The following is a 24,746-nucleotide window of genomic DNA, read 5'->3' as shown; positions in this document are numbered from 1 at the left end:
TTGGGATGGTTTGGATGACGTTTCATCCACTGATCACATGTGGTATGGATGTGTGATACAGCCTTCTCTCCTTCTGGTCTACCAAGTCACCTATCCAGAATCACCTTTGAGTGCAGTTTGGATGAACTGCTTCTCTGTATGCACTACGAACTAGTATTTGTGGCATGTGTAGAGAGGCAATTTGAATGAACCACCTCCCAATGCAATTACGCAGAGTTGGCTGGCTGTGTTGGGAATAGGGAAGGACATGTGTGTTTATGGAGCACACACATCCTTATTGCACATGCTGAGGCCAGCAGACAGCTACCGTCCAAACTGGCCCATTGTCTTTGACTCATTTTCACATGCATACATAGAGAGATGCATTTGGTCCTCTGTGTGTACATGCTGTGTTCCCCCACCCCCAAAATAGGTTTACTTGTGCATTACAGGGTACATTCAACATACTTGTTGACTTCATATTGTGAGGAGCAGCCCTGAAGTCAGAATCTAGTACCAGACATGAGATTTGGCTTTTGCTTTTAGTTTTTTTTTTTTTTTTAAGGATAGTTATAGGCCTCATATGTACTGATTGATGAAAACTGACTAATTATGAGAAGACAGGGCAGGGCCTCTCATTGGCAGTGGGACAGCCTTCCGTCCCTTGCTCTGCTCTTTGTCTTCCCTGATGACTCTGTTACGTGTTGTTGTGCCTTTACTGCTCATTGACGTGTAGTTCCATGGTCTCTTGTCCTCTATAATTCCAACAAAATCCTGAATTTTTAGGAGAAAAGTTTTCTTCTTCCTCCTAAATAAGGTTTTTTTTTCCTTCCAAGAGTTCCAGTTTCCAAGATATAAACTTAAATAATTTGCCTAATTCATTCCGAATGAGCTGAGTTTCTTTGTTGTAAATCTTAGATTTTGGTGAGGAGATCTTTCCAGGTTTGGCTCTCAGACTGTCCTTTGTTGTGCCTCCCTCCCTCCTTCCACCTTTCTAGTGCCAAGACACGGCAGGTGGCTCTCGAGAGCCTGCGACTAGCATTCTCCTCCAAGACACTCTTTGACTTCCTGTTGGAACGCCGGCTTACCCTCACGGACTCTTTGGAGAAGTGCCTGAAGAAAGGTGGGTCTCTCAGTCTTTGGAAGGGCCCTGTGTTAAATCTTGATAAACAAAAGGTCAAGTTGTAAAAGAACAATAACATAAATAGAAAAGGGGACTCTTTTTAAAAGGAGAAAACAACAACTGGTATATAAACACACCCCACCCAGCATTAAGTACATTGAAGTCCAATTGATTTCAAGGGGTGAAATGTACTAGACAATCATATGAATGTTTACTCAGAAGCAAGCTCCACTGTGTTCAATAGGGCTTACTTCTATGTAGTCTTAAGTAGGTACTTGACTTGCTTTTTGAAACCGCTGGGACTTGGAAGTACTTTGATTTGACTGGATCATGTCCCAGTCATTAAAAGGGCTTAAGACTGGGTGGGTTGTGTGTGCCCTTAGTTTGTTCGTTTTCAGATAGGACACTTCCCTAATTGTGTGTGGTGTCCTTTTTATATTTTGATAATATATTATGAAGATTTATCAGTAATATTTGGCATTTCTGTAATTACTTCAAATGCATTCTCAGCAGTCATTGCAACAGCTCTTGTATGGTAGGCCATTCCTGTATTATATACATGAGGGCTGAGGGTAAATGCAGACTTAGGGCATATTGGTTTGCCCAGAGTCACCCAATGAGCTCTGAATCAGGGACCAACAACAACAGTAAAACCTTACAGGTACATGTAAGTTTCCCTTACAGGGCAAATTGCCACAGTGAAGCAAGTATGAAGGGAAAGGGTTAAACTACTACTACTACAAATATTTATATACCACTCTTCAATCAAAGTTCACAAAGCGGTTTACGAAGAAAAATAATACATAAATAAGATGGTCCCCTGTCCCCAAAGGGCTCACAGTCTAAAAAGAAACAGAAGACAGTTACCAGCAACTGCAACAGCCACTGGACGGATAGGGCCAGTTGCTCTCCCCCTGCTGAATATAAGAGAATCACCACCTGCCTCTTTGCTCAGTTAGCCGGGGTCAGTGCTGTGGTTCCAGTTTGGCTCTAGTGGCCCTGCTCATTACAAACATGTAAAGAGATGGGAGACCTAGTTGTGTCTCTCCATAGCCTCCTCTGGCTTGGCCCTCTGTCTCCATTGTTCTTCATATCATAATTCTGCTTTCAGCTGTGTTTTCATGTCTAGCACTGCTTGCACATGTACCAGGAAAGAGGACAGTTAAGTCTCTTCTCCCTCTCAGGTAAAGGGGAGGAACAATCCCTTGCTGCTACTGTTCTTACGCTACTGTGCCTTCAGATGGGCTCGGGGCCTGAGGGGGAGGAGGTCTTCCGCAGCCTGAAGCCCCTCCTGATCACCATTCTGACCGACTCTTCGGCCAGCCTAGTTGCTCGGCAAAGTGTGAGTGAACCCCCTTTTATTCTGCCTCAATGTGCAACCTGACATGTAAGAGTCCTTGTGGGAGGGAGACATGACAGGGGCTGTTCTGTATGAGCAAAATGATCGCTCAGAATGACACTGCCATTGTCTTTCTTTTCTTCCCTTGTTAGTGTGCCACTGCTCTCGGGATGTGCTGCTATGTTGCTGCAGCAGACATGGAGGTAACTTCAGCCAGTGCTTTAACCGGACAGGTTTTTGTCAGTAAAGCTAGAAGTGTTTCTTCCCTTTAAACAGAATCTTATATCCCAATGGCTCAGAGTAGGTTTCTCTTGTAGCCAGATAGGTTTCTTTTGGCCAGGGGAGGTTGCTCTTCATCCTTGGGTATTTCTCTGAAAGGAAAAAGGGTTGATACTTTCCAGCCCTTTTTGCTAATAACCAAACTCAGAATAGTTTCCTAAAAGGTCTCTGCTTGTTTGCTCTGTAAGTATTCCAGGCAAATGTCTGGAATGAATTAGGAAATGTCTTGAATAGGATAAGAACACAATGCAACAGGCATCAGAGTTGTAACATCCTAAAGAACAACTTGGCTTGAACTCTGGAAAGAACCTCCTTTCTTCCAGAGATGTGCACCGAACCAGTGCCCGCCAGTTCAAAGGCGTGGGTGGGGGGATCTCTTTAAGGACGGGGGGGCGGCGCTCTTACCCATCCCGCCGCATTCCCCCCACCGGCGCTGCCTTTTAAAACGGTCTGGTGAGGCAGCACCGGCCACTTGCAGTCCGAGGAGGCACTGGGACGGCAAGGAGGTATGCTGCCGCCCCACCAGGCTGTTTTAAAAGGCAGTGCCAGCAGGAGGGGTAAGAGCACCCTCCTCTGTCCTTAAAGATATCTCCCCCCGCCGACCTTCGAACTGCTGGGCATTCGAACCAGTTCAGAGGCCCGTAAAAGGGCTTCTGAACCAGTTCGTGCACATCCCTACTTTCTTCTAGATTCAAAACAAATATTTTTCACGTTATTTCAGGGAGACGTCTATCAGTTTGTGGGAAAGAGTTCATTCAGCATTCTTTCTTGTGAAAACCTTTTGAAAAACCACCCGTTTTGTACTGAGAAGCAACCCTGCCCCCGTCTACTGTGCTTTTCCATAGCGCTGTTGCCCACATAGAATAACAGAATACTGGAGTTGGAAGGAAGCTTGGATGTCTTTTAGTCAAGCCATTTGCATTGCATTAGCAGAAATTGCTATGGCATCCTTGACAGTTAGCTATCCAGTCTGTCTTTGATGCCCTCTAAAGAATGAAAACCTGCCACTGGATGAGGCAGACTATCCATGGTCTAATAGCTCTTACAGTTAAGAAATTCTTCCTAACCTCTAGCCTTCGTTTGCTCCCTTGCAAAGAGAGACACAGCTGTTTGTCCTCTACAGTGGCTTTGTCTCCATGGCCCACTCCTGGCCTTCCACCCTCAGGTGTGTGTTGGTCCTATTCCTCCCAGCCCTCCTTCTCTAGTATACTGCTTAGCTTTTCTTCTTGTAGTTACTCAGAGGACTGACCACGGGGCCTTAAGCAGAGTTGTCTTCCTCTTGGATCTGTCCAGAGAGGTGGGACAAATTGTGAGCCATTTGCTAGGATGTGACCTGGGCTTCATACCTTGACTTTGTCTATTTCAAGTGCTAGTTGATGGGTAGGGGCCTGATCAGTTCAGTAACAGTTCGCTAATGTTTGGTTCAGTAAGGTACAACAAGGATTTCAAAACTGACTCATTCTCCAAGGACAGGGAGAATGTGGTGGACCTACTAGGGATGGGAAGAGCATATGCTCCTTATGTGTTCTCATTGTATCTAGGGTGTGTGTCTGTTTGTTTTGTTGGGTTTTGGGTTTGGGTTTGGGTTTGTTTGCATACTTCTCTGTTTTTGATTGGTAGAATAGGAAATTGAGAGTGACCCTCTGTTGCCATAGAACTTTAGGCTTGCAATGTACCTAGAGACAATAGGTCCATCTTTCCTGTGCTGACAAACCTCTGTGTTAGGAATCAGCTTGCAGAGGCCCCAGGGTTAAATCTGGCCCCCCTGGAGAGCACTGCCTGGTCCCTCAGTTACCAATACAGAGACAAGGGAGGTGGGGAGAAAATGGCCTCTGTGGCAACAGAACTTGTTGGCAGAAAGTGGTAACTGAGGTGCTGGCCCACCACTCCTCCAAGTGGCCAATTAGTTAAAACTGGGTGCTGGCCAGGGTTCTGTATTGGACAACCTGATTAACTAGCCTCTACAATCCAGAGGGTGCCATACTACGGACTTAAGAGCTAGGATGATGAAAGGACACTAGCAGAGGTTCTTGCAGGACAGCTTTTTAGTAAAACATACATATGGCTCATGGCAGTGAAGCTGTGCTGAAAGAAAGGTGCTCTCTCAAGGGTCAATAGCCAGCATGACTGGAAAATAAGTTATACCCTCTCCCCAGTATCGTTTGCCCAACAGGTTAACCAGAGGCTCTTCTGGCTTATTGCATTCTTCTCCTTTTGTACGATGTTTTGATGCAAACTGATCACTGTCGCTTTCTCAGGACCTTGTTTCCTGTCTTGCCTGCCTGGAGGGGATCTTTGGCACTTCCTGCAGCAAGGAGGCTGGCTCAGTGCCCTCCCACTACAGTCCACCTCTCCAGGTCTTGAACTGCAATGCACTTCAGTCCTGGTCCCTGCTCCTCACCATCTGCCCAAGCACCCAGATCAAGAAGATCCTGGACAAGTGAGTTACCAGTCTTGCCAGGCAGTATCCCTTCTGATGGGGGAAATGTTCCTCTTGCTTATTTATGTATTACATTTATATACCACCTAGCAAAACATCTCTGGGCAGTTTACAAATCCAATGTTTGCTTGATCCAGTCCTAGCTTTGATCTGTTGGTTGGGACATGCAGACCCCTTGCTAACTGGGCAAATAAGCACCTTCTGAAGTGATGGTTCTCTATTTAGCACAGGGAGAGCAACTATCCCCACCCGGTCCCAGCACTGGAGCATCCCTCCAGTGGCTTTGGTGGTGTCTTTCCTGTGTTTCGTTTTTAGATTAAGAACCCTTTCAGGACAGGGAACCATCTTCTTTATTTTTCTATGTAAACCACATTAAGAATTATTTAGTTGGAAAGTGGTGCATAAACTTAATAATAATTGGAAAGCTTAGCTGTAGCACCTTAATGTAGAAAGGCTCACAAGTGTCTTTGCTAGTCAGGACATGGGAAGTTAGGACTGAGTATTGGGAAGGGGATGGGAAAGGGGCTTCCTCGCAAGCTGGTCTTGGTCATCATGGTAGTGAAGAGGTGACTTCATCCTGCTCTCTTCTCTTTGGCAGTCACTTACCTAAGTTGCCTCTGATGCTGTCCAGTGACAATGTCAATCTTCGGATTGTGGCAGGTGAAACGATTGCACTGCTCTTCGAGCTAGCCCGGGACATGGAGGTATGTTGTTACCCTTCTGATTCTTCAGTGCACACACTGATTTCTTTGTAGGGATGTGCAGAATGTTCCATGGTCAGAACATTCCAACTCGAAACAGGCCATTTCGCATATTCCAAGCTCAAAATAGAATACCCTTCAAATGAAGGACCTGTTCAGAGCTTGTAATAGAACGGCCCATTTCGAGTTGGAACATTCTGAGCATTCCAAGTGCCATTTTGGAATCCAAAATGGCACTGTTCTGGCCTCTGTGCATGCGTGGTGGCCATTTGTGTGGTCACCACTAGCCATGCATGCACAGAGGCCAAAAGAGCACCATTTTGGATTCCAAAATGGCACTCGGAACATTCAGATGCAGAATATTCAACTGGTTGTTGTGATAGAACGTTCTGCAGATTTCACATTCTGGTCCAAGCTTGGAACGGAACGCTAAATCCATTTCGTGCACATCCCTGTTTCCTTGTATTGCGGCCCCAGGGGCCATTGTCAGTTGGTGAGAACCCAACAAGGAAATGCAGCCCACTTGGAACTGACACCAGCCAGCTCCAAGTTGCATCTCTTTCTCGTCTTGCTGTCTTGATGGCTAGCTTGGCCATGCCCTCCTCTGGGCCTGCAAAGACTTGGCAGAGCTAGGTGCTGTCTTGGTGCCCCAACCCCCTTCCAGATATGGGCTCATGCTTCCTTGCTGCATGGAGGCTTTCGAAGCACTCATAAAGTACATTTTAGATCCCTATAGACCTGAAAACAATCAGGGAGGTGAGGTGGCAGTCCTTGTGGTAGTCTCTCTCTGGTGCTGGTCAAAGATTGAGTAATACAAAGGCTACCACAGAGTACATGTCGGATGTGGACGTAGCCAAGTGACTGGATGTGAGATGCCCCATGGAACTTTCTATAAGAAGGATGGGATAAATGTAGAAAAATAAAATGCGGAAAGAGCTGTGCACTTCTCACTTCCTTGGTGTGGGTCTTAAGCTACAAGTTGGAGCTTCTGGTTGGCATCTTCTCTCATTTTTGCTATAGGAGGATTTTTTCTATGAGGACACTGACTTGCTGTGCACAAAACTGAAAGCCCTGGCCACAGACAGCAACAAGTACCGGGCCAAGACAGACCGCCGCAAGCAACGCTCCATCTTTCGGGACGTGCTGCATTTCATTGAGGTGCTTTGCCTTGCCTTTGTGCTCACTGCATTAGCTCTCTAGAGGTCTCCTCCTAGAGGCTGCTTCAGCCGTTTAATTTCTTCAAAGACAGAGGCACTGGGGCTCAAGCCTACTTTGCATCTTCACACTCTCATAAATCATGAAGTGAAAGCTGTAGCTAGTTATCATTGAGGAAAGCGTACTCTGTGCATGCTTAGAAGGCATTATCTTTTGTTGCGTCACATGATCTAAGGCTCAGACTTGCAATTCAAAGCAGGTTCCAAGCTCTGAGCTATCCCTGTGTTTGTGAGGATGGAGGAGACTAATCGGTTAGTAGAGACTTTCTTCTAGGGCTGATGAATAGTGCTAGTATTTGCCTCCGTGTTGATACTAAAAACAATAAAATCCTGAATTGCTTCCAAGTATTGTAACTAACTAGCAGTATAGAGCTTGGCGTATCTGATATGCTCTGCATTTATCATCTTGGGAGGTCAAGTGGTACACAGCGCTTGCACAGAATCAGAAATGCCCCCACCCCCCACCCCCAAGCAGCTTATCCGGCAGTGCGGTTGAAGTGCCCATGGAGTGAATGGTCTTGCTTAGCATTCAGTGAGAGGTGACACTGTGCTGAGTGAGTCTTCAGCCACATAGGACTGTGGTGGAGCAAGAATTTCTGCTCTTCTTCTCCAAATCCGTGAATGCATTTTCTCCCTGCTCCAGAATGGAGAGTGCCATGAGGAGACCATCAAGTTTGGATTAGAATGCATGTATGTGGACAGCTGGGCGAGGAGGAGGACATACAGCGCCTTCAAAGAAGCTCTTGGCTCTGGGGTCAGGCATCATCTACAGGTAGAGGCATCAGAGTTTGGGTTTGCACTCAGAGGTTTCTTCTGTTGCTGAAACAAGAGATGGAGGGGTGGGCTTCAAAGGAGCAGGCAGCTGGCCATCGCAGATCTTGCTCCAGGGCTGCTCATCCTGAGCCTGTGAGAGTGACCCTTTCTTGACTCCAAGATTCTTCCTCATGGGCATTGTCTTCTCGTCCCCAGAACAATGAGTTGCTGCGTGAAATCTTTGAGCTGGGCCCTCCACTTGTTCTGGATGCTGCAGCTATTAAAGCCAGCAAGATCTCTCGCTTTGAGAAGGTACGTCTGCAGTGCTGCTGCTCTTCCTGTTCCCATGGGCTGCCTCGCTCGGTTTGTTCAGGCCTTGTGTTTTTCTGAGACACTTGTTAACTCTGCCCAATCTCCCCTGGAACAGCAACTGGCCAGAGGCTCTTAAAGCTGCTGCTGGAAAATGGGCCAGGCCCCCTCTGACTCTTCTTACTGTCGTGCAGTGGCAAATCGTGCTGTGTGGAGAGGGCCAGCAGAAGCTGGTGTACTTTTGAGTGCTGGGTGCAGGGGAGCAAATGGGAAGAGCTGTTGATTTATATTCTGCCTGTAAGCTTCTGCCTGGCCACTGCTGCCAACACAGTGCTGAACGAAATGTACCTTTGTCCTGATCTCGGGCGCTCTTCCTACAGCCTTGCATTCTTTCTGTGGCTTAGGGTAGAATTAATGATGAGGAATCTCCCATCTGAGTATGTTATGTCCTAGGGATAGAATACATCTAGCCGAGCTTAATATCACAAGCTTCACATTGCCCCTCGAGTTCTTCAGTTTCGTAATTGGGGGTTTCCTCTGCTGATTTTTACCTGTCTCTCTCCATCTCCACCAGCACCTGTACAACTCAGCCACCTTCAAAGCCCGGACAAAGGCGAGGAGCCGCGTTCGAGATAAGCGAGCCGATGTCCTTTGATGGGAGGCTGCTTCCTCCTCCTGCCTTCCATACAAGCCAATGAATTACAGACCTGGACCACTGTGAACGTTTGTGGGTGTGGGGAGAGCCTGGGGCAAGGGGGCCCGTTGCCTCACCTTGTTCAAGAACCAGGCTTGTGCCATGCCCGCTCTACTCCCCCACTAAGTGCTGGGGGCTTTTATATATGTACAGAATACTATTTAAATGTCTTGGATGTTTGAATCCTGGTGCGGTGGCCATGGGCAGGCGCCATTTTAAATTTTTAACCAAAAATCTAAGCGAGGTTGGGTGTGGAGGGGGGGAGAATTATTCCCCCACAATTGGTTTTTAAGCCAGTGATTTTTTTTTGTTTGCCTCCTTTCCCTGATTTCATTGTTGAATGTATTCTGCAGTTGTGATTGCAGTGTGCAATGAAATCACAGATGTGATCTTTTGAAGCAATTAGGGATGTGCACAAACCAAGGTTCGTTCACAGGTTCAGCACCAAACCAATTCAGACAAGGTCAGCGCTGCTGGGGTGGGCGGGGGGGTTGGGCAGAGCGGCAACTGGGATCTTCCTGCTGTGGTGGTGCTCATCCCAACAACCGGTCCGTGGCGCCAGCACACACATGGCATCCATGCATGTGTAGTTTTCCTGCTCTCCTCCTTTTTAAAGATCCCACTCACTGTTCCTTCATGGCAGCACCAAACCTCTGCACAAACTGAGGTTCGTGCACATCCCTAATAGATGTGGCCTCTCCCAATGATGAGCTCCATACAGGAGGCCAGCTTAGTTTAAGGGTGCAAACTATGGTGTCCAGGATGGAGGCAGTGAAGGGGACTGGCTTGAGATTGGGTGCCTTTGGTTCTTCCCTTCCGGTGTTGAAGGTATTTTGCCTTGGGTTGGATAAAATGTACATTAGGAATTAGTGTAGTTGATTAAAGGCTGGGTTAACAGCATCGTGAAGGGGGTTATACCTCTCCTCTGCTCATGCAGTTGCCATTTTTTTTCTTGTATGTTCCATTGGAGCTCTTTTCTCATGCACTATCATCACCTACAATTTGACACTCTCACTTTTTAACACCTGACTTTGCTCCATGCTCACATGCAGGTTTTTTCAAAAGCCTTTTTTTCAAAAGGCTTTTTAAAGTGACAAGATGAAGAGAAGCTAACTGAGATTGTGTCTCAGGACAAGGAAAGATCTTCTTATTGTTGGGCTGCGTTTTGGCAGCCGTGAGAAACTCCTCCTTCCCTGGGTGGGGAATGCCTCCTGCTGTAGAGAAGCTTCCTGTGGCTTATTGGCTGACAAATTGAAAAAGGCAACAAACGCATAGTGCTTGTTCCTGGTAGGTGGGCCCATTCTGTCTCAAAAAGCTGGATTCAAAAAGCATATATTTGTTTATTCTGTATAATTTATTTTGCCTCTGCTACTTATTAGGAGGGGCAAGGCGCCATAGAGGAGCTGCACCTACAGAGGGTTCCAGATTCGACCTCTGGCATCCCCCAGCAGAGCTGGGGGAAACTCCGAAGGAAATCCAAAATAGCCACTTAGACAGTATTGACCACAATGAACTGAAAATCTGACTTGATATAAGGCATCTTCATATGTTCAGCAGCAACTTCTGCTAGCCCTACTTTGATATTGATCAGATATTAGCCCTATTCACACATTATGTTCAGCGTACATACAGTCTCTGTACAGTAGTATGTAGTTGTGTGTACATACAGTTTGCTCTCGTTTTATTGAATGCATGTACAGCAGTACACTTCCTATTTGTACCCTGCATTTGAGATGGTTTGTACCCATGTTCACTTTTAAAGTGAATGAATGTACAGTCATTCACACAAAAACATATACCTGTGTACGGACATCCGTACATGTGTACAACATAATGTCTGAATAAGACTATTCTCCATAATCTTTCAGACCTGTCTTGGTAGCCACAAAGACTAAGTCCTGCTTTTAGCATGCTTGTGCTCTCTCTCTTCCCACCCTGCCACCCCCGCCTCTCTCTTCCTCCCACTTCTTAGGAAATTGAATTCTCTGACCAACACTAAGACTAAACATGGATAAAATTGCACTGAATATTCTGTGTTTCCACAGCACTTGCACAGAATCCCAGAATATAGCCCTGCAGACAAATACCAGAAAGTCAACAAATGGAAGAACCCTGCAGCTTGCTAGCATTCACATTCTGCATTTTGTGCTTCCCTCACTTGGCTTTTCTGTAGCAGATTTGTTACAGTTTTGTCATCCCAAATAGGTTTGGTAGAGTGTGTGTAAACCTTTAAGCTGTACAGAAGCCTTCATTAGCCAGAAAGGAAAATTGACTTGAACAAAGCAAAGTTAATGGCAGGTATACTTTTCTCCTAATGGATTTCTCTCTAAAACACTGTTCCACCTGCTAATATTAACAGCATATAATGCCCTGTTTCACTTTAAAACACGAGGAAGGTATTAGACATAGTTTTTCCAATTAACTGAGTGACAGATGAAAGCTGTTCTGTGGCCAATAAGACATCAGTGGCCATCCAGAGGCTGGATGGCTGACTAGCAAGGATACGATGGCAGATTGCTGCACTGGACTGGAAAACCTCCAAGGTCTCTCCAGCTCTAGAATTCTATGATGTATGGGCATTTGCAGAGTGAAAGTTGCATGTTTCATGGAAGCTTGCCAAATTAACGAGAGAGTTCTATTACAGGTCCTACAGCTAAGTCCGTGAGGGTGTGGTGCCTTTCCTTCCTGTACATTGCCTAGTTCTAGCTGAGCTATACACATCTGTAGAAAGTATTAATGTTTCTACCTGCATGTACCTCTCTCTGTATCCGGAGCCATCCTGAGTATAGAAATCAGGAAAGGTATTTGCTCCAGCTTAGTGGTGAACTATAGGGCTGTACTAGTTCTCACTGAAATTCTCCTCCAGTTGAACTCAAGGTTCAATTGTGAATTCTGTGTTGGTGCATCAAAACAAGGTTTGCTTATGTGTATGATTTACAATTGTAGCTGAAATCTAGACGCACATCGTTTTTAATCTGAACAATTTCAGCTATTTTTCTTTAAAGTCTAGCCTTTATGATTGGAAAAAGAGAGAGAGAGAGTTTGAGAACATACATGTGTTTTTCTGCTTAAAATCTGCAAAAACCAGCAGAAATCTTAAGTCGGAGCACAGATTTCCTTATGCTTATCTGCCTTCCTATTCATACCTATTCCTTACAGTATTTCCCTCCATCAGCCCTCCACTGTTGTGGAGGAAAAATAATTAAACACAAATTAGAAAAAGGGTATACAAACATGTCTGTTTACATCATGGTTTAACAAAGACAAGGTTTTCTGACTGCAAAATGTTTTTGATGCAGGTAGATAGTTCTTCCTTTTTAATACTGAGAAGAGAGCACAACGATTCCCTCCTCTATAGCTCTTCCCAATCCTAGTTTCTTGCAGGGTTATGCTCCATTTTCAACAGGTAAAGCCTGATTTTTGCAAACTGGGCCAATGCTGTGAGGGTTTGTTGAAGAGAACAGCATTCATTGGCAAAATAAGCCAATCTGGGTTTTATTGTTACTTATTCAACACCTTTGTAACGTGTTCCATGGGCAAAATAAATGGGTATAAAGTAGAGCTGTTTAGTGTGAATATGGTGCTGCTAGTATCTCTTTAAAAATATCGTGTGCACACAAGGAGCAGCTGAGATGCTGGTAGGAGGCTGCTGAATATAAACCCCATCCCCTTTCATCCTCAGTGGAATTTCTGCCTTCTTCCTCTGGCAGCATCCCGTGTTCCAGGTAATGCTGCCATAGGGCAGAGAGACCTCCGCAAGTCCCGCTAGTGATTCTGGAGAGCTTATTGCTTTTGAGAGTCGCATAGTCCAGACCTACACATTAGTGTCCAAAGGGTGCCAAGCAGTGAATGAGTCTCCCGTCTTCTGTAGAACTGAAACTAAGCTCCCCAAGAAGGTGTGAGGGGTGACAGATGGAACTGTCTAACTCAGGTCTCGGCCCCAGGATCGCTGGCATTTAGCTGATACCATAGTTGTGAGCTCAGGATTCTCATTTGCCTGATGGTCTTCTCTTGCGACTCCAGCCCCTGGGCAATGCCACGGAGTGACTCGCTCTGCAGGACTGCAAAAGAGAGAGGTGGGAAAGCGTATGACTCATGGTGAGTGGGACAGCCCCTGGCTCCCACACGTTTCTTTAAGGGCCTATCTCTGCTAGGTTGGTGCTCTTGTGGGCATAAGCCATTAAAAATGGCCTTTGAGGAGCCCCTGGTGGCACAGTGGTAAAACTGCCGCCCTGTAACCAGAAGGTTACAAGTTCGATCCTGACCAGGGGCTCAAGGTTGACTCAGCCTTCCATCCTTCCGAGGTCGGTAAAATGAGTACCCAGAATGTTGGGGGCAATATGCTAAAATCATTGTAAACCGCTTAGAGAGCTTCGGCTATAGAGCGGTATATAAATGTAAGTGCTATTGCTATTGCTATTGCTTTGGATGGAATGCCTGCTGAACAGTCTAGCTCCACTAACCTGTTCAGGAGAAGCAGGCTGAGCTCAGCGGAGTTAACTTGGTCAGCCTCTTCTGTACAATGGCATCTGGTGGGCCACTGTGCGAAACAGGATGCTGGACTAAATGGGTCTTGGGCCTGATCCAACAAGGCTGTTCTTATGTTCTTACCCTCTCCTCTCTTCTTGGAAGCAGGCATCCCACCCAAAGGCCATTTTTAATGGTTTACACTTTGTCATCCTTGGAGGTTGGACAGAAGTGATTGCCAGGGCACAAGAGAGTTGTACATCATCTTGCCAAAAGCAAGCTGAAGACCTTTCCCTCTTTCTCTACCACCTACGCAAAGCACCTGAAGTATTTTGCATACGTAGTATTAATTACATTGGCATTAGGAGTACTGTAACCAGGATAGGACACAAGTTTTTTTTCTTATCTAATGTTCAAGGCCCCCTGGCTGAGGGCTGACCAAGTACAGAACTGTGCCGCTTCGTTGATTTATGTCACCATTGCGGCTGCATCTCTGGAAGAGAACAGTGGGTAATTCAAATACCAGAGAAGCAACAGGATGGCCGTGTCTCCGGTTCAGAAGTGCTGGGTCCTTCGCTTGTGTGTGTTCAGTAGGATGGAGTGTGGTAGGAGTTAGCAGATTAAAAACAATGATTAAACTGCCATATCAAATGTGGATATTGGATGCCCAGAGCAATTGAACCATTAAGGAATAATGCATATTACCTGCCTATAGCACTTCCTCCTGTATTTATCCAGAAAAGCCACTGTAAGGCATTATGGCTTCTCAGTTTCCTACTGCTCCAGGCATCCTATTGCATATGGAACAAGGCTGCAAAATGTGATGGTGGTGTTTTCCCTCTGCTGGCCCCCTGCCATTCTCTTATCATCACATGTCCTGGCAATGGACACTGGGGTCCCATCGTAAGCTCTTTACTGCTAGCCCGGTTGAGAGCAATGCCCTCCCAGGCCCCTAAACTTACCACTCAGATACACAGCCAGCATGGCTAGAGCGAGACTGGCCATTACAAGCAGTCCTAGGAGAGCAAAGAAGCTGATGGGGCAGCACGTGGGCCTGAAGCAGGGGCAGTAGGTGTATGCAGGGCTGACATTAATTCCCGCAGCTCTTGGGAAGAAGGATGAACTGCCTTCATTAGGTAGGGTGAAATGCTTGGAGGAAATGCCATGAGGAGTCCGTGGGGTGTTGGGCTGAGATGGGCTGTCCCCTGCAGAAGAAGGGAGAGAACTATGAGTCGGGGTGAAATGACCACTGTTGCCCGTTACCTCATGTGATGTCCCAGTGCCATCTCAGCAGTATGATCTACTGGTAAGGAGTTCCTGGTTGCTGTGGATACTCAAGTATGTTTGAGGGCCATGAAGGTGCAGGAAATTACATACCTCCTGAGACCTTGGTGTCCTCAAGTCTGGATGCACAGTGGAGATCACTGATGGATTCCACTGCATGTAAGTTGATTTCTGCCAGGTTATTGCTACTGAGCTCAATGAGTTCCATATCAGAAGAAGCTGCATCCTTCACCATGGTATCTGCACAGAAAAGAACAGGATTTGGGAGGTGAAAGACAGATATTTCAGCAATTAGCTGAAACCAACATACTTGGTTTCATTCCATCATCACCTCTTTTCACTTTAGTGAAAGTGCTTTGCAAATTCCATTTTTCCTGCTTCTTTAGGCCTTGTTAAGTATCATTCACTCCTGCTATATTTTCCCCCAAAACTGTTTCCTTAGAGGTGCTGTGCAACACCCTTGGTAGCTGGTCTTAAAGTGGGTGGGCAGGTAAGAAGGGACCTCTGTGGCACCATCTACAAAAGCACCACTCCTTCAGTGCAGAACTAGTCTGTCCTAGCTGTTGTGTTTTGTTCTGCAAGGGCCTAGCTGTTTGTGAGTAACTTCTAAAACAATTCTAAGAATCAATTTAAAGTAAATACTATGGTTATTGTTACAAAATAGGAGAGTGGGAGCCTAAAGACATCTCTGTGCTTCATCCTTGCATCTGGCCCAGCTAGCTATGTTATAAAGATATTGCCTTTAAATATACAGAACCATACACTTAATCAATACCTAATGGTGATGTGGGCACGCAGAAAAGTTGCCCCGACTTAAACCTGTACATTCTGTAGATAGGAGAAAAAATAAGTCTTGGTTCACACACTGCTTTAAGTGGTTTGATTGCTACTTACTCTGCCCCCACTCCAATCTGGGTAATTCTTCAACTGATTTGGTTAAAATTGAAGGCAGGATTACAGTCTACCATAACCCTGTGGGCAGGTGGTATGTGTGGGTCTTGGAGCAGTGTGAGACGAGGCAGCAGCAAAGTAAACCATACCTAGAAGTTGGATCTGAGTCCTCAATAAGCCAAAGTTCCCCTTGAAACTAGCCTGTGTGAATTCTTTGTTCCTCTCTTATCTTTGTGTACCTACACCCACCTGTTGTCCACTATGGCCCCTATAATCCATTCCATCTTTGCTAAACCCTGACAAAGAAAAATGTATGAAAAGCAAAATAGGTCTCCCTCACCCCGTTTTGCTCAAGTTCTGCTGTTTATTCCAGTTAATGTGTGATGCGCACGACTTGGTGTGATATTGATTGATTGATTAACTGCCATCAAGTCAGTGTTGACTCTTAGCAACCACGTAGATAGATTCTCTCCAGGATGATCTGTCTTCATCTTGGCCTTTAAGGTCTCTCAGTGGTGCACTCATTGCTGACATAATGGAGTCCATCCACCTTGTTGCTGGTCATCCTCTTCTCTTTCCTTCAACTTTTCCCAGCATTGTGGACTTCTCAAGGGAACTGGGTTTTCGCATAATGTGTCCAAAGTATGATAGTTTGAGCCTGGTCATTTTTGCCTTGAGTGAAAATTCTGGACTGATTTGTTCTATAATTCATTTGTTTGTTTTCCTGGCTGTCCATGGTATCCTCAAGTCTTAAGAACATAAGAACAGCTCTGCCGGATCAGACCCAAGGCCCATCTAGTCCAGCATCCTGTTTCACACAGTGGCCCACCAGATGCCTCTGGGAAGCCTACAGGCAGGAGTTGAAGGCATGCCATCTCTCTTGCTGTAACTCCCCTGCAACTGGTATTCAGAGGCATCCTGCCTCTGAGGCTGGAGATGGCCTATAGTCTTCAGACTAGTAGCTGTTGATAGACCTCTCCTGCACGAATGTATCCAACCCCCGCTCTTAAAGCCATCCAGGTTATTGGCTGTCACCACATCTTGTGGCAGAGAATTCCACAAGTTGATTGTGTTGTGTGGAAAAAGGACTCCGGTTTGTTGCTCCTAAATTTCCTCGCAATTTCATGGGATGACCCCTGGTTCTAGTGTTATGCGTGGGGAAGAAGAATTTCTCTCTATCCACTTTCTCCACACCATGCGTGATTTTATAGACCTCTATCATGTCTCCCTGCTGTCATCTTTTTTCTAAACTAAAAAGCCTCAGGTGCTGTAGTCTGTCCTCATAAGGAAGGTGCTCTAGGCCCCTGATCATCTTGGTTGCCCTTTTCTGCATCTTTTCCAGTTCTACAATGCCCTTTTTTAGATGTGATGACCAGAATTGTACGCAGTACTCCAGGTGTGGCTGCACCATAGTTTTGTATAAGGGTATTATAATTTTTATTTTCAACCCCTTCCTAATTATCCCTAGCATGGAATTGGCCTTTTTCACAGCTGCCGCATATTGAGTCAACACTTTCAATGAGCTGTCCACCACGACCCCAAGATCCCTCTCCTGGTCCGTCACCAACAGCTCAGATCCCATCAGCATATATTTGAAGTTGGGATTTTTTGTCCAAATGTGCATCACTTTACACTTGCCAACATTAAACCACATTTGCCATTTTGTCACCCACTCACCCAGTTTGAGTCTTCTCCCAGTCTTCTCTAGCACCAAAGTTCGAAAGCGTCAATATGTTTTCTGTCTTGCTTCTTCAAAATGCAGCTTTCACATCCATAGAGTGTCATGGGAAAAACCATTGTCTGAACGATTCTAATCTTTGTAGGTGTAGACATGACACAGCATCTAAATATCCTTTCTAAGGCCTAAGGCAACCATACCAAGTGCTAGTCTGAGGTGTATTTCTAGACTGCTGGATCCTTTACTGTTGATGGTCCATCCTAAAAGGTGGAAGCTATCCACCACTTCATTGTCAATTCTGAGGCTGGTTTCTAGTTTAGCCTTCTTTACATTTAGTCAGCGTCCCATTTTTTCACTTTGCTCCTTGACTTTCATTGATGTGATATGAAGGTAAAGGTAAAGTTGTACCGTTGAGTCTATTTCAACTCTGTGGCGCCCACAGAGCCCTGTGGTTTTCTTTGGTAGAATAGAGGAGGGGTTTTCCATTGCCATCTCCCGTGCAGCATAAGATGATGCCTTTCAGCATCGTCCTATATTGCTGCTGCCCAATATAGGTGTTTCCCATAGTCTGGGAAGCATACCAGTGGGGATTCAAATCAGCACCCTTTTGCTCTCTAGGCAAGTTACTTCCCCACTGTGCCAGTAGGTGGCTTATGTGATATAGGACCCACTTATTGTGTCCATGGCATAAATGCAACAGGACTGGAGCAAAGATTCCTGCCTTGAAGCATTCTAGGGGTAGGAAATGTAGTAAAGTGGGCTTCAGCTTTTGGCTCTTAAGTCAGCACAGGATTCTAGGTCACATTATTATGTCTGCACTGTGAGTCACAGATAGCACCCGCCCTCTTCTACCCATTCTATATGAGAGATAAGGCCCTCAAATAGGGACTGGGTGAGAGAGACCATAGAGGCCATCTCCCATTGCTAATCCCCCGAGACAGCGGAAGCACCCTGACTGGCTTTAATACTTCAGATTCTGCCACGTAGCAGTCTATGCTAGGATTACCCTTCTTGTGTGCTGTCTCTCCTCATTTAAACTGATAGCAGGAGGCAGGAGCCCAGTCACCCAAATACAGAATCTTGAAGGCTTAGCAGGGAGGGGATCCTGGGCCATATTATCAGGTTATTAATAAACCTCCTTGCCCTCCTATAACTGCTGACCTCTTCTTGTGGCCATATTACATAGATGCCATTTAATGCAGAGGTTCATTTGTCGAGCTATACGAACTGCAGGCCTGAGATATAGGTTGCTGCCAGCAGCAACCTATATCTCAGGCCTGCAGCTTCTATGCTGCCATTGCTCACTCTCAGAAAACGAACTTTACACTTGCATGTTCACTTTCTCATCTAGACCTCTTCATGTTTTCTGAATCTCTGAGGCGATTCTCACAACCAGCCAAAACAGCTAAGGGAGCCCAGCCCGGTTTTGGCTGGTCATGTGCAGCATTGGGAGTTGTGCAGCTCCTGGCGGCAAGCCCCCCTAAATGCCCTCCCCCTTAAACGAGGCCTAAATGCCCTCCCCCTTAAACGAGGTTAGCGGAGTGAGTGCTCTGCTAACCCTGTTTCTCTGACGGTGGACACACTCGGGGAGGGGACCCCTTGCGTGGGGGGGGGGCTGAGTGCTGCACCGCGTGGCAGCACTTCCCTTCACCCGACCGCTGAAGCAGGGGAGCTGTCTGTGGGGAAGGGAAGGTAAACCCTCCTTCCCCACAGTTAGCCCTGGCAGCTCTCCTCAATGATTGTGAGGAGAGCTTCACTGTGCTTAGATTGCCCACCTTGTTGGGCACTTTAACAGTGACATACAAAAGTCTAAAAAGTGAAGCTTTTCCTGCTATGAAGATAAAGAGAAGATGAAAACCTCATGCTGAACTACTGCCTGGCATGAAGTTGTTAAAGGGAAAAGGTGCTCTGCCAGGAATTTATTTTTTTTTTAAACTTGGCAACCCTATTTGCTTGGTAGGAATGCTTTCCTGATTAGCACAGAGTCACCAACTGGATCTTGTCTCAAAGTTACAGGCACTTTGGGACATATTTGTCAAGGACACAAAGGACGTGGACTGCATAATTACACTTTGAGGAACTGGTTAGCAAATTTAGAAGGCACAGATGTGGGGCTGTTACCTTTTTTTTTTGTTTGTTAAAGACCAGGCTTCTGTGCTTTTAATGACATAAGCAAAATTTCAGCAGGCGAGACTTTGCTAAATTGCATATTTATGCAGAAAGGCTATGTTGATTTTCTGCTTGTCATGGCTTTGTGACAAACACGAAGCACAGTATTCATATCCAAATAGGTCCCTATGGCCCAGTCCTATGCATGTTTACTCAAAGTTAGTTCTCTCGAGTTAAATTAAGGATAACCCTAGAATGTAAAACTGACGGCCTCCGACTGTGAATTTGGAGGAAATATGGTTTTTGAGGTACTTCCCCGTGTGTTCCTCTCCTTTCTCCTGCCATCACTACCAGTAGTACCACAAAGGAGAGGCAGCTGTAGCCTCTTCCTCCACTTCCTCTTCCTCCTTGTTCTGCCATACAAAATAGAGTGTGGAAGGAGGAAGTGTAGCCCTTTGCCTGCCTGCTGGGTGCAACCTGACTGTCCATTGCCACTGTTTCTGCTACAGCTGAGCAGCCAAGTTAGAGGGCAGGGGCCTGTATGTGGGGGTGGCATTTGGTGCTCACTTCCTGTACCAAAACGTCCACTTCTGGGTTCAATTTAACTTAAGTCAGGAGTTATTTAATATGAGAAAATAATGGGTTTTGCCATTTTTAAGGGTGCTTAAAATGTGAGTCATACAAGTACTGTATTACAAACATACCAAATGAATTCTGTGAAATAAAATGCAGATTAACTATAACAGTCGTGTCAAAAATTCTTTCAGTATGTGAAGAAAGGTCATCCCTAAAAAAAATAATAATAATAATCCTCTGTGTGGACAAAATAGTTGCATTATCTATAATGAGCCTTTTCTCACGAGTAGTGAGAAAGAGCTACCTGGTTTGCAGGGAGGAAGCCCTCAAGAGCTTACCTCTCCGCAGCCAACCCGACATCCCTACCGTGTTTCCCCGAAAATAAGACAGTGTCTTATATTAATTTTAGCCCCAAAAAATGCACTAGGGCAATTAGCGGTACATCAGAAATTACTGCTAGGTCTTACTTTCAGGGAAACAGGGTAGGTGGGCAGATTGCCTGCCCCCATGAGCACCAGCTGCTGCCAGTAACTCCACGGGCCGGAGTGCCCAGACACGTTGCCATGCATTGCCCTGCCCCCAGAGCGCCAATAATGGGCCCCGGTGCATTATGGGGACCCCCCCACACACCCACACAGCTGTAATAAAAGGGGTTAGGGAGTGCTTGCTCTCCTAACCCCATTTTGAAGGGTGGCTCCATAGGTGGGTTTGCCACCAAAAATGGGCCCACTCCCAGTGGTTCACACACATGGGCAAAAATGGGCTGGGCTCCTTTAGCCCAGTTGTGCACGCCCTTGTGAATAGCCTCGATATGTTATGTCACAGGTTGAACTGTATTTCTTTTCATGAGGCAAATAACCACGTTCATTGTTGTTTTAAGAATATGCCTGTGGTGTATGAAGTAGTGATCAATGTGATTATGAGCACTGAATTAAGAAATGAAAGGCGGCAATCCTATGAAAGATGGCTGTGACCCAATTCCATTGAAATAGAAGGGAATGAAACATTTAACTGTGTACATAAGAACATAGGAAGCTGCCACATACTGAATCAGACCATTGGTCCATCTAGCTCAGTATACACAGACTGGCAGCGGCTTCTCCAAGGTTGGAGGCAGGAGTCTCTCTCTGCCCTATCTTGGAGATGCTTTCAGGGAGGGAACTTGGAACCTCCAGATGCTCTTCCCAGAGCGGCTCCATCCCCTGAGGGGAATATCTTACAGTGCTCACACATCAAGTCTCCCATTCATATGCAAGCAGGGCAGACCCTGCTTAGCTAAGGGGACAAGTCGTGTTTGCTACCACAAGACCAGCTATACTTTTAGCCCCCTTATTTAGTTAGTCCTGAGTCTGGTTCTCAGTGAAGTGAGACCCAGTGTTTGTGGGTGGAGGGTGTGTGTGACCAAATTGCAGGTGGAAGTTCATATTCCTCCATACAACAACAGAAATTCCTCCACACCAGAAACTAGTGTGTCAGGGAGATTAGACCACGTCTCTCTCACATCTCATTTTCTCATATCTCACCTCACCATCACCCCTGAAATCTGAAGTGGTACAGCTACGACAGAGGTTTACCACCTCAATGAAAACTGGGACCCAGTTGAATCTAACTGTGACTGGCTTGTGCAGAAAGGTTTTGGGATCTTCTGAACTCTTGGTGCACTTAACTCTAGGCTGGGTAGCTAAACCTCTCTTTTTACCATTAAACTTCAACCCCTTTGCTTTAAAATGCAAGTTATAATGAGAACATTTGGTCTATGTCACTAAAATGCTGGTCTGGTCCCCGCTAACCTTAATTACTGGTTTTCATTCTGAGGAGGCCACTGCTCTCTTCACTTCTGGGGCTACTGCTCTCAAACAGTCACATACAACTAGAATTGATTGGAACCATTAACGATTATGCTAGATATATCTTTTTTGACCATAATCTTCTCTGCAGTGAGTCCGTTAACTGGAATCATATGCTAAAAAAATACAGCTATGCTATTTACTCTCTCTCTCCCCCCCATCCCAGTAAAATAATTTCTGCAGGTACTGTGGGTGCTTTGTTCAATAAGTAAACACCCATTCATTCTACCTGTGGCATTTGCTCACATTTGGCTAAAAATGGGGCATGGATTCCAATAGAATATGATAATGTGTCAGAATAAACAGTAGTGAACCATTACAATTAGGTCCGTTGTAGTTCTGAATGCAGGAGCAACTTTGGTTCAACGTGATTGGAATTGCAATTAGGGCCACTGAACAGTGACTGTCTGACTCTGAGAATCAGTCCGAATTATCCTGCATTCACAGGGGATGAGACACCTGGCCCTACATGTAGGTGCACGGCAAGGGTCCTATTAGGATCAATTACTTGGCCCAGAGGGCTGACTTTCTCTTTAGGTTTCCCTCCCCTTTGCAGTCACTTCTTGTGGCACCTTTGCCACTGCATTAAACCCCCACACCCCACCCTGCCCGGTGGATTAGTAGCTCACCCCTCAATCTTTCTCTTCTTTTCCATTTCATTATTATTACTGTTATTTATTTTTGCAAAACTTTTGCTGCCCCAGTTTTTTGAGAAGTTAACTATAACTTGCCTCCTTCTCTGGGGCCCTCAGCAGCACCACTCCCTTCTCTATGACACCTACGCTGTCACTGGGCAAAAGGGCTGCCCATTGCTCCCTCCCTTGAGCCCAGCTGCTGTGTTGCTGTTGGGCACAAGGTCAAGAGCTACGTGCACCCAAAGAGCCAATCCCCTGGGCAACTGCCTCTTGCCCGCACCCCGCACCCCACCCCTTTCCACTCAAAGTTCAGAAAGTGGGGAGCATGGAGGCTCAGCAACAGAGAAGGTAGTGACAGAGAGTATCTGGGGTGGCATTTTCAATTTTAATTCCAGCCTTACTGACACCACCTGCTGCATCCAAACAAGGCCAGTAGCTGGGGGCATTGCAGAGAGCAGCCAGGCAAGAGGACTCTGGGGCACTTGGCCAGGCATTTGGACCATAAGCCCCTTGTGCCTAGTGCTAGCCATGCGGATGCCTACATCTCTCAAAATCATGTTGTGTGGTAAAATACAGGGTCTTGTAAGCCTGAGGGGTATAGCAAGTGTCTACTACTGCATTAAGCTCTTGGATTGGAGTTGAAAGTTCATGACCTGAAGACTACAATGTCCGGTGGTAGTTTAAGGAGTGCTTTAGGGACACAGAGAGACAGCATGCAGCTGTGATGCCTCCTGCACGTGAGATAGATCACTGGATCCTCTCATCTATCCATCTTGCTGCTTGCTGCAGGAAAAAACTGGAGTCAGGGTGGGATGGCTCCAGATCAGAGGGCCTTGGGCCCCTCCCCCAGGGTTCAAAGGAGCAAAGCTCCTCGTCTTCTGTGCTCCCTTCCTCCTTCCTTTTTGAGGGCTCACCATCTCCCCAAAGCCAGCAAAGAGTTATGCCCCATCACATCCTCCTCTTCTCCCCCCTGGAAATGGGGGCTTTCCCCAGAGGGCCCTGTGCCATCACAGGAGTCCCTGGGGGCTGTCTCAAGTTCATGGATGGAATGGACAAGAAGAAGGAATGACAAGAGGTAACAAAGAGGTAGGAGAAGAGGTAACAACAGGGTGACTTCCTTGGGGGAGTCATTCTACTACCATACAAAGGTTAAGGTAAGCACTTCAGGGAGTGGCTGTGGGTCCTCAGAGGCCTGCGGGGTTTTGACAACAGCCCAAGGGTCCTGCTCTGTCATATGAGCCCTGCCTGGAGCCCTGCTTACAACAGGAAATGGGAAGAGTATAGGGAAATGGGACTACACAAGCATCGGAATGGGGACTCTGCAGGGGCATAACTATAATAGGGCAAGGGGAGACAGTTGTCTGGGGGCCCACCGCCTTAGGGGCCCACCCAGAGGCAAGTCACATGACTGACTCCCACAGCCGCACCCCCGCCTGGGCTTCCTTCAGTTGTATTCATCCTCCGAAATTGATGTGAGTGTTCATCCCTGGAGCTACCAGAACAGCATGTCTTTCTCTAGTACCATTAGATAACTTGCATCATCCATAATTTGCTTTTTGTTACCACTGTTCAGCCTCATTTAAGATTTCTTTACTTCATGAGCTGAGCTTCAGTGTGTGTGTGTGTGGGGGGGTGCATTTTAAAATCTTGTCTCTGGGCCCACTCCAACCTTGCTACGCCCCTGGAACCCTGGATGCACTCTCCCCGCCCCCCACTGCCCTCAGCGGTTGAAAGAGCAGTTGTGGGCTAGAGTTAGGAGCTGGTAACCCTAACCGAGCTGCACCTGACAGGCTCTCACAGCTGGGAGAGAAGTGAGAATGACTCAGCCATATTGAAGAAAGTCAGCAAGTGGGATGTCAATTATATGTCATTCAAATCAAATCTACACCTAGTTAACTTCCCTCTTTCTTGTCTGTGCCAAGAGCAATCTCCTCCGGGCAAGGAGACATTTTGCAGATGTTTGTTTCCAAAGCTTTGCTTAGTTCGATGCCAGCTCTCATCCCCAGCTGGCACAAGCTCCCTTGGGGGTCTCAGACCCACAAGAGCAGAGTATTTGCCTGAGCCAAGATGCCCTCCAACTCACTCCCAAGTCCCTGTCAAGCCCTTAGCATCCCACAGCATATCCCCCCCGCCTTTTGAACTGTCATCCTCCTAACTAGCTGTGCTTGATTATCTCAGTGCGCACGCTGGACTCTGTCCTTCGATCACTGTGTTTCATTGTAACATGCCTGAAGCCCACTGTGGGAGAGGAGGAACCATCCTGGATACTTCTGCAGCTAAGAGCTGAATGTCAGGGGAGTGAGCCTTCCTGCTCCAGATCTGCAACTTAGCTCTCTAAAAAGGGGCAACATCTCTGCAACCAGAAGCACCGCCCCCCGCCCCATTCCACTATCAAGACTTCTTTGACACATATATACCTCTACAACCC

The 24,746-nt window shown here is 46.4% G+C and overlaps 2 protein-coding genes across 4 annotated transcripts in view; one reads left to right on the top strand and one right to left on the bottom strand.

The window, feature by feature from the left end:
• Positions 1-12,390, top strand: part of IFRD2 (interferon related developmental regulator 2) — a 26,184-nt gene extending 13,794 nt beyond the window's left edge. For both annotated transcript variants that reach the window (XM_053291154.1, XM_053291155.1), the window contains 9 exons: positions 978-1,102; positions 2,287-2,444; positions 2,594-2,644; positions 4,979-5,160; positions 5,759-5,864; positions 6,882-7,019; positions 7,719-7,847; positions 8,045-8,140; positions 8,712-12,390. In XM_053291154.1, coding sequence (XP_053147129.1) covers positions 978-1,102; positions 2,287-2,444; positions 2,594-2,644; positions 4,979-5,160; positions 5,759-5,864; positions 6,882-7,019; positions 7,719-7,847; positions 8,045-8,140; positions 8,712-8,792 — 1,066 coding nt within the window. In that variant the 3' untranslated portion in view covers positions 8,793-12,390. The remainder of the gene's footprint in view (positions 1-977; positions 1,103-2,286; positions 2,445-2,593; positions 2,645-4,978; positions 5,161-5,758; positions 5,865-6,881; positions 7,020-7,718; positions 7,848-8,044; positions 8,141-8,711) is intronic.
• The window catches only part of LSMEM2 (leucine rich single-pass membrane protein 2), a 12,629-nt gene continuing 193 nt past the window's right edge, over positions 12,311-24,746 (bottom strand). Inside the window, exons 1-4 of one of the 2 annotated variants that reach the window (XM_053291157.1) lie at positions 17,151-17,210; positions 14,676-14,822; positions 14,261-14,503; positions 12,311-12,892 (exon numbers count right to left, since the gene is read on the bottom strand). In XM_053291157.1, coding sequence (XP_053147132.1) covers positions 12,759-12,892; positions 14,261-14,503; positions 14,676-14,817 — 519 coding nt within the window. In that variant the 5' untranslated portion in view covers positions 14,818-14,822; positions 17,151-17,210 and the 3' untranslated portion in view covers positions 12,311-12,758. Of the gene's footprint in view, positions 12,893-14,260; positions 14,504-14,675; positions 14,823-17,150; positions 17,211-24,746 lie in introns of those variants that run through there. The other variant, XM_053291156.1, reaches the window with a different exon arrangement.

Source organism: Hemicordylus capensis, chromosome 2, assembly GCF_027244095.1.
Source record: "Hemicordylus capensis ecotype Gifberg chromosome 2, rHemCap1.1.pri, whole genome shotgun sequence".
Classification (NCBI taxonomy): domain Eukaryota; kingdom Metazoa; phylum Chordata; class Lepidosauria; order Squamata; family Cordylidae; genus Hemicordylus; species Hemicordylus capensis.
Note: the sequence above shows the minus strand (reverse complement) of the source record. Positions and strands in the feature narration are given on the sequence as shown.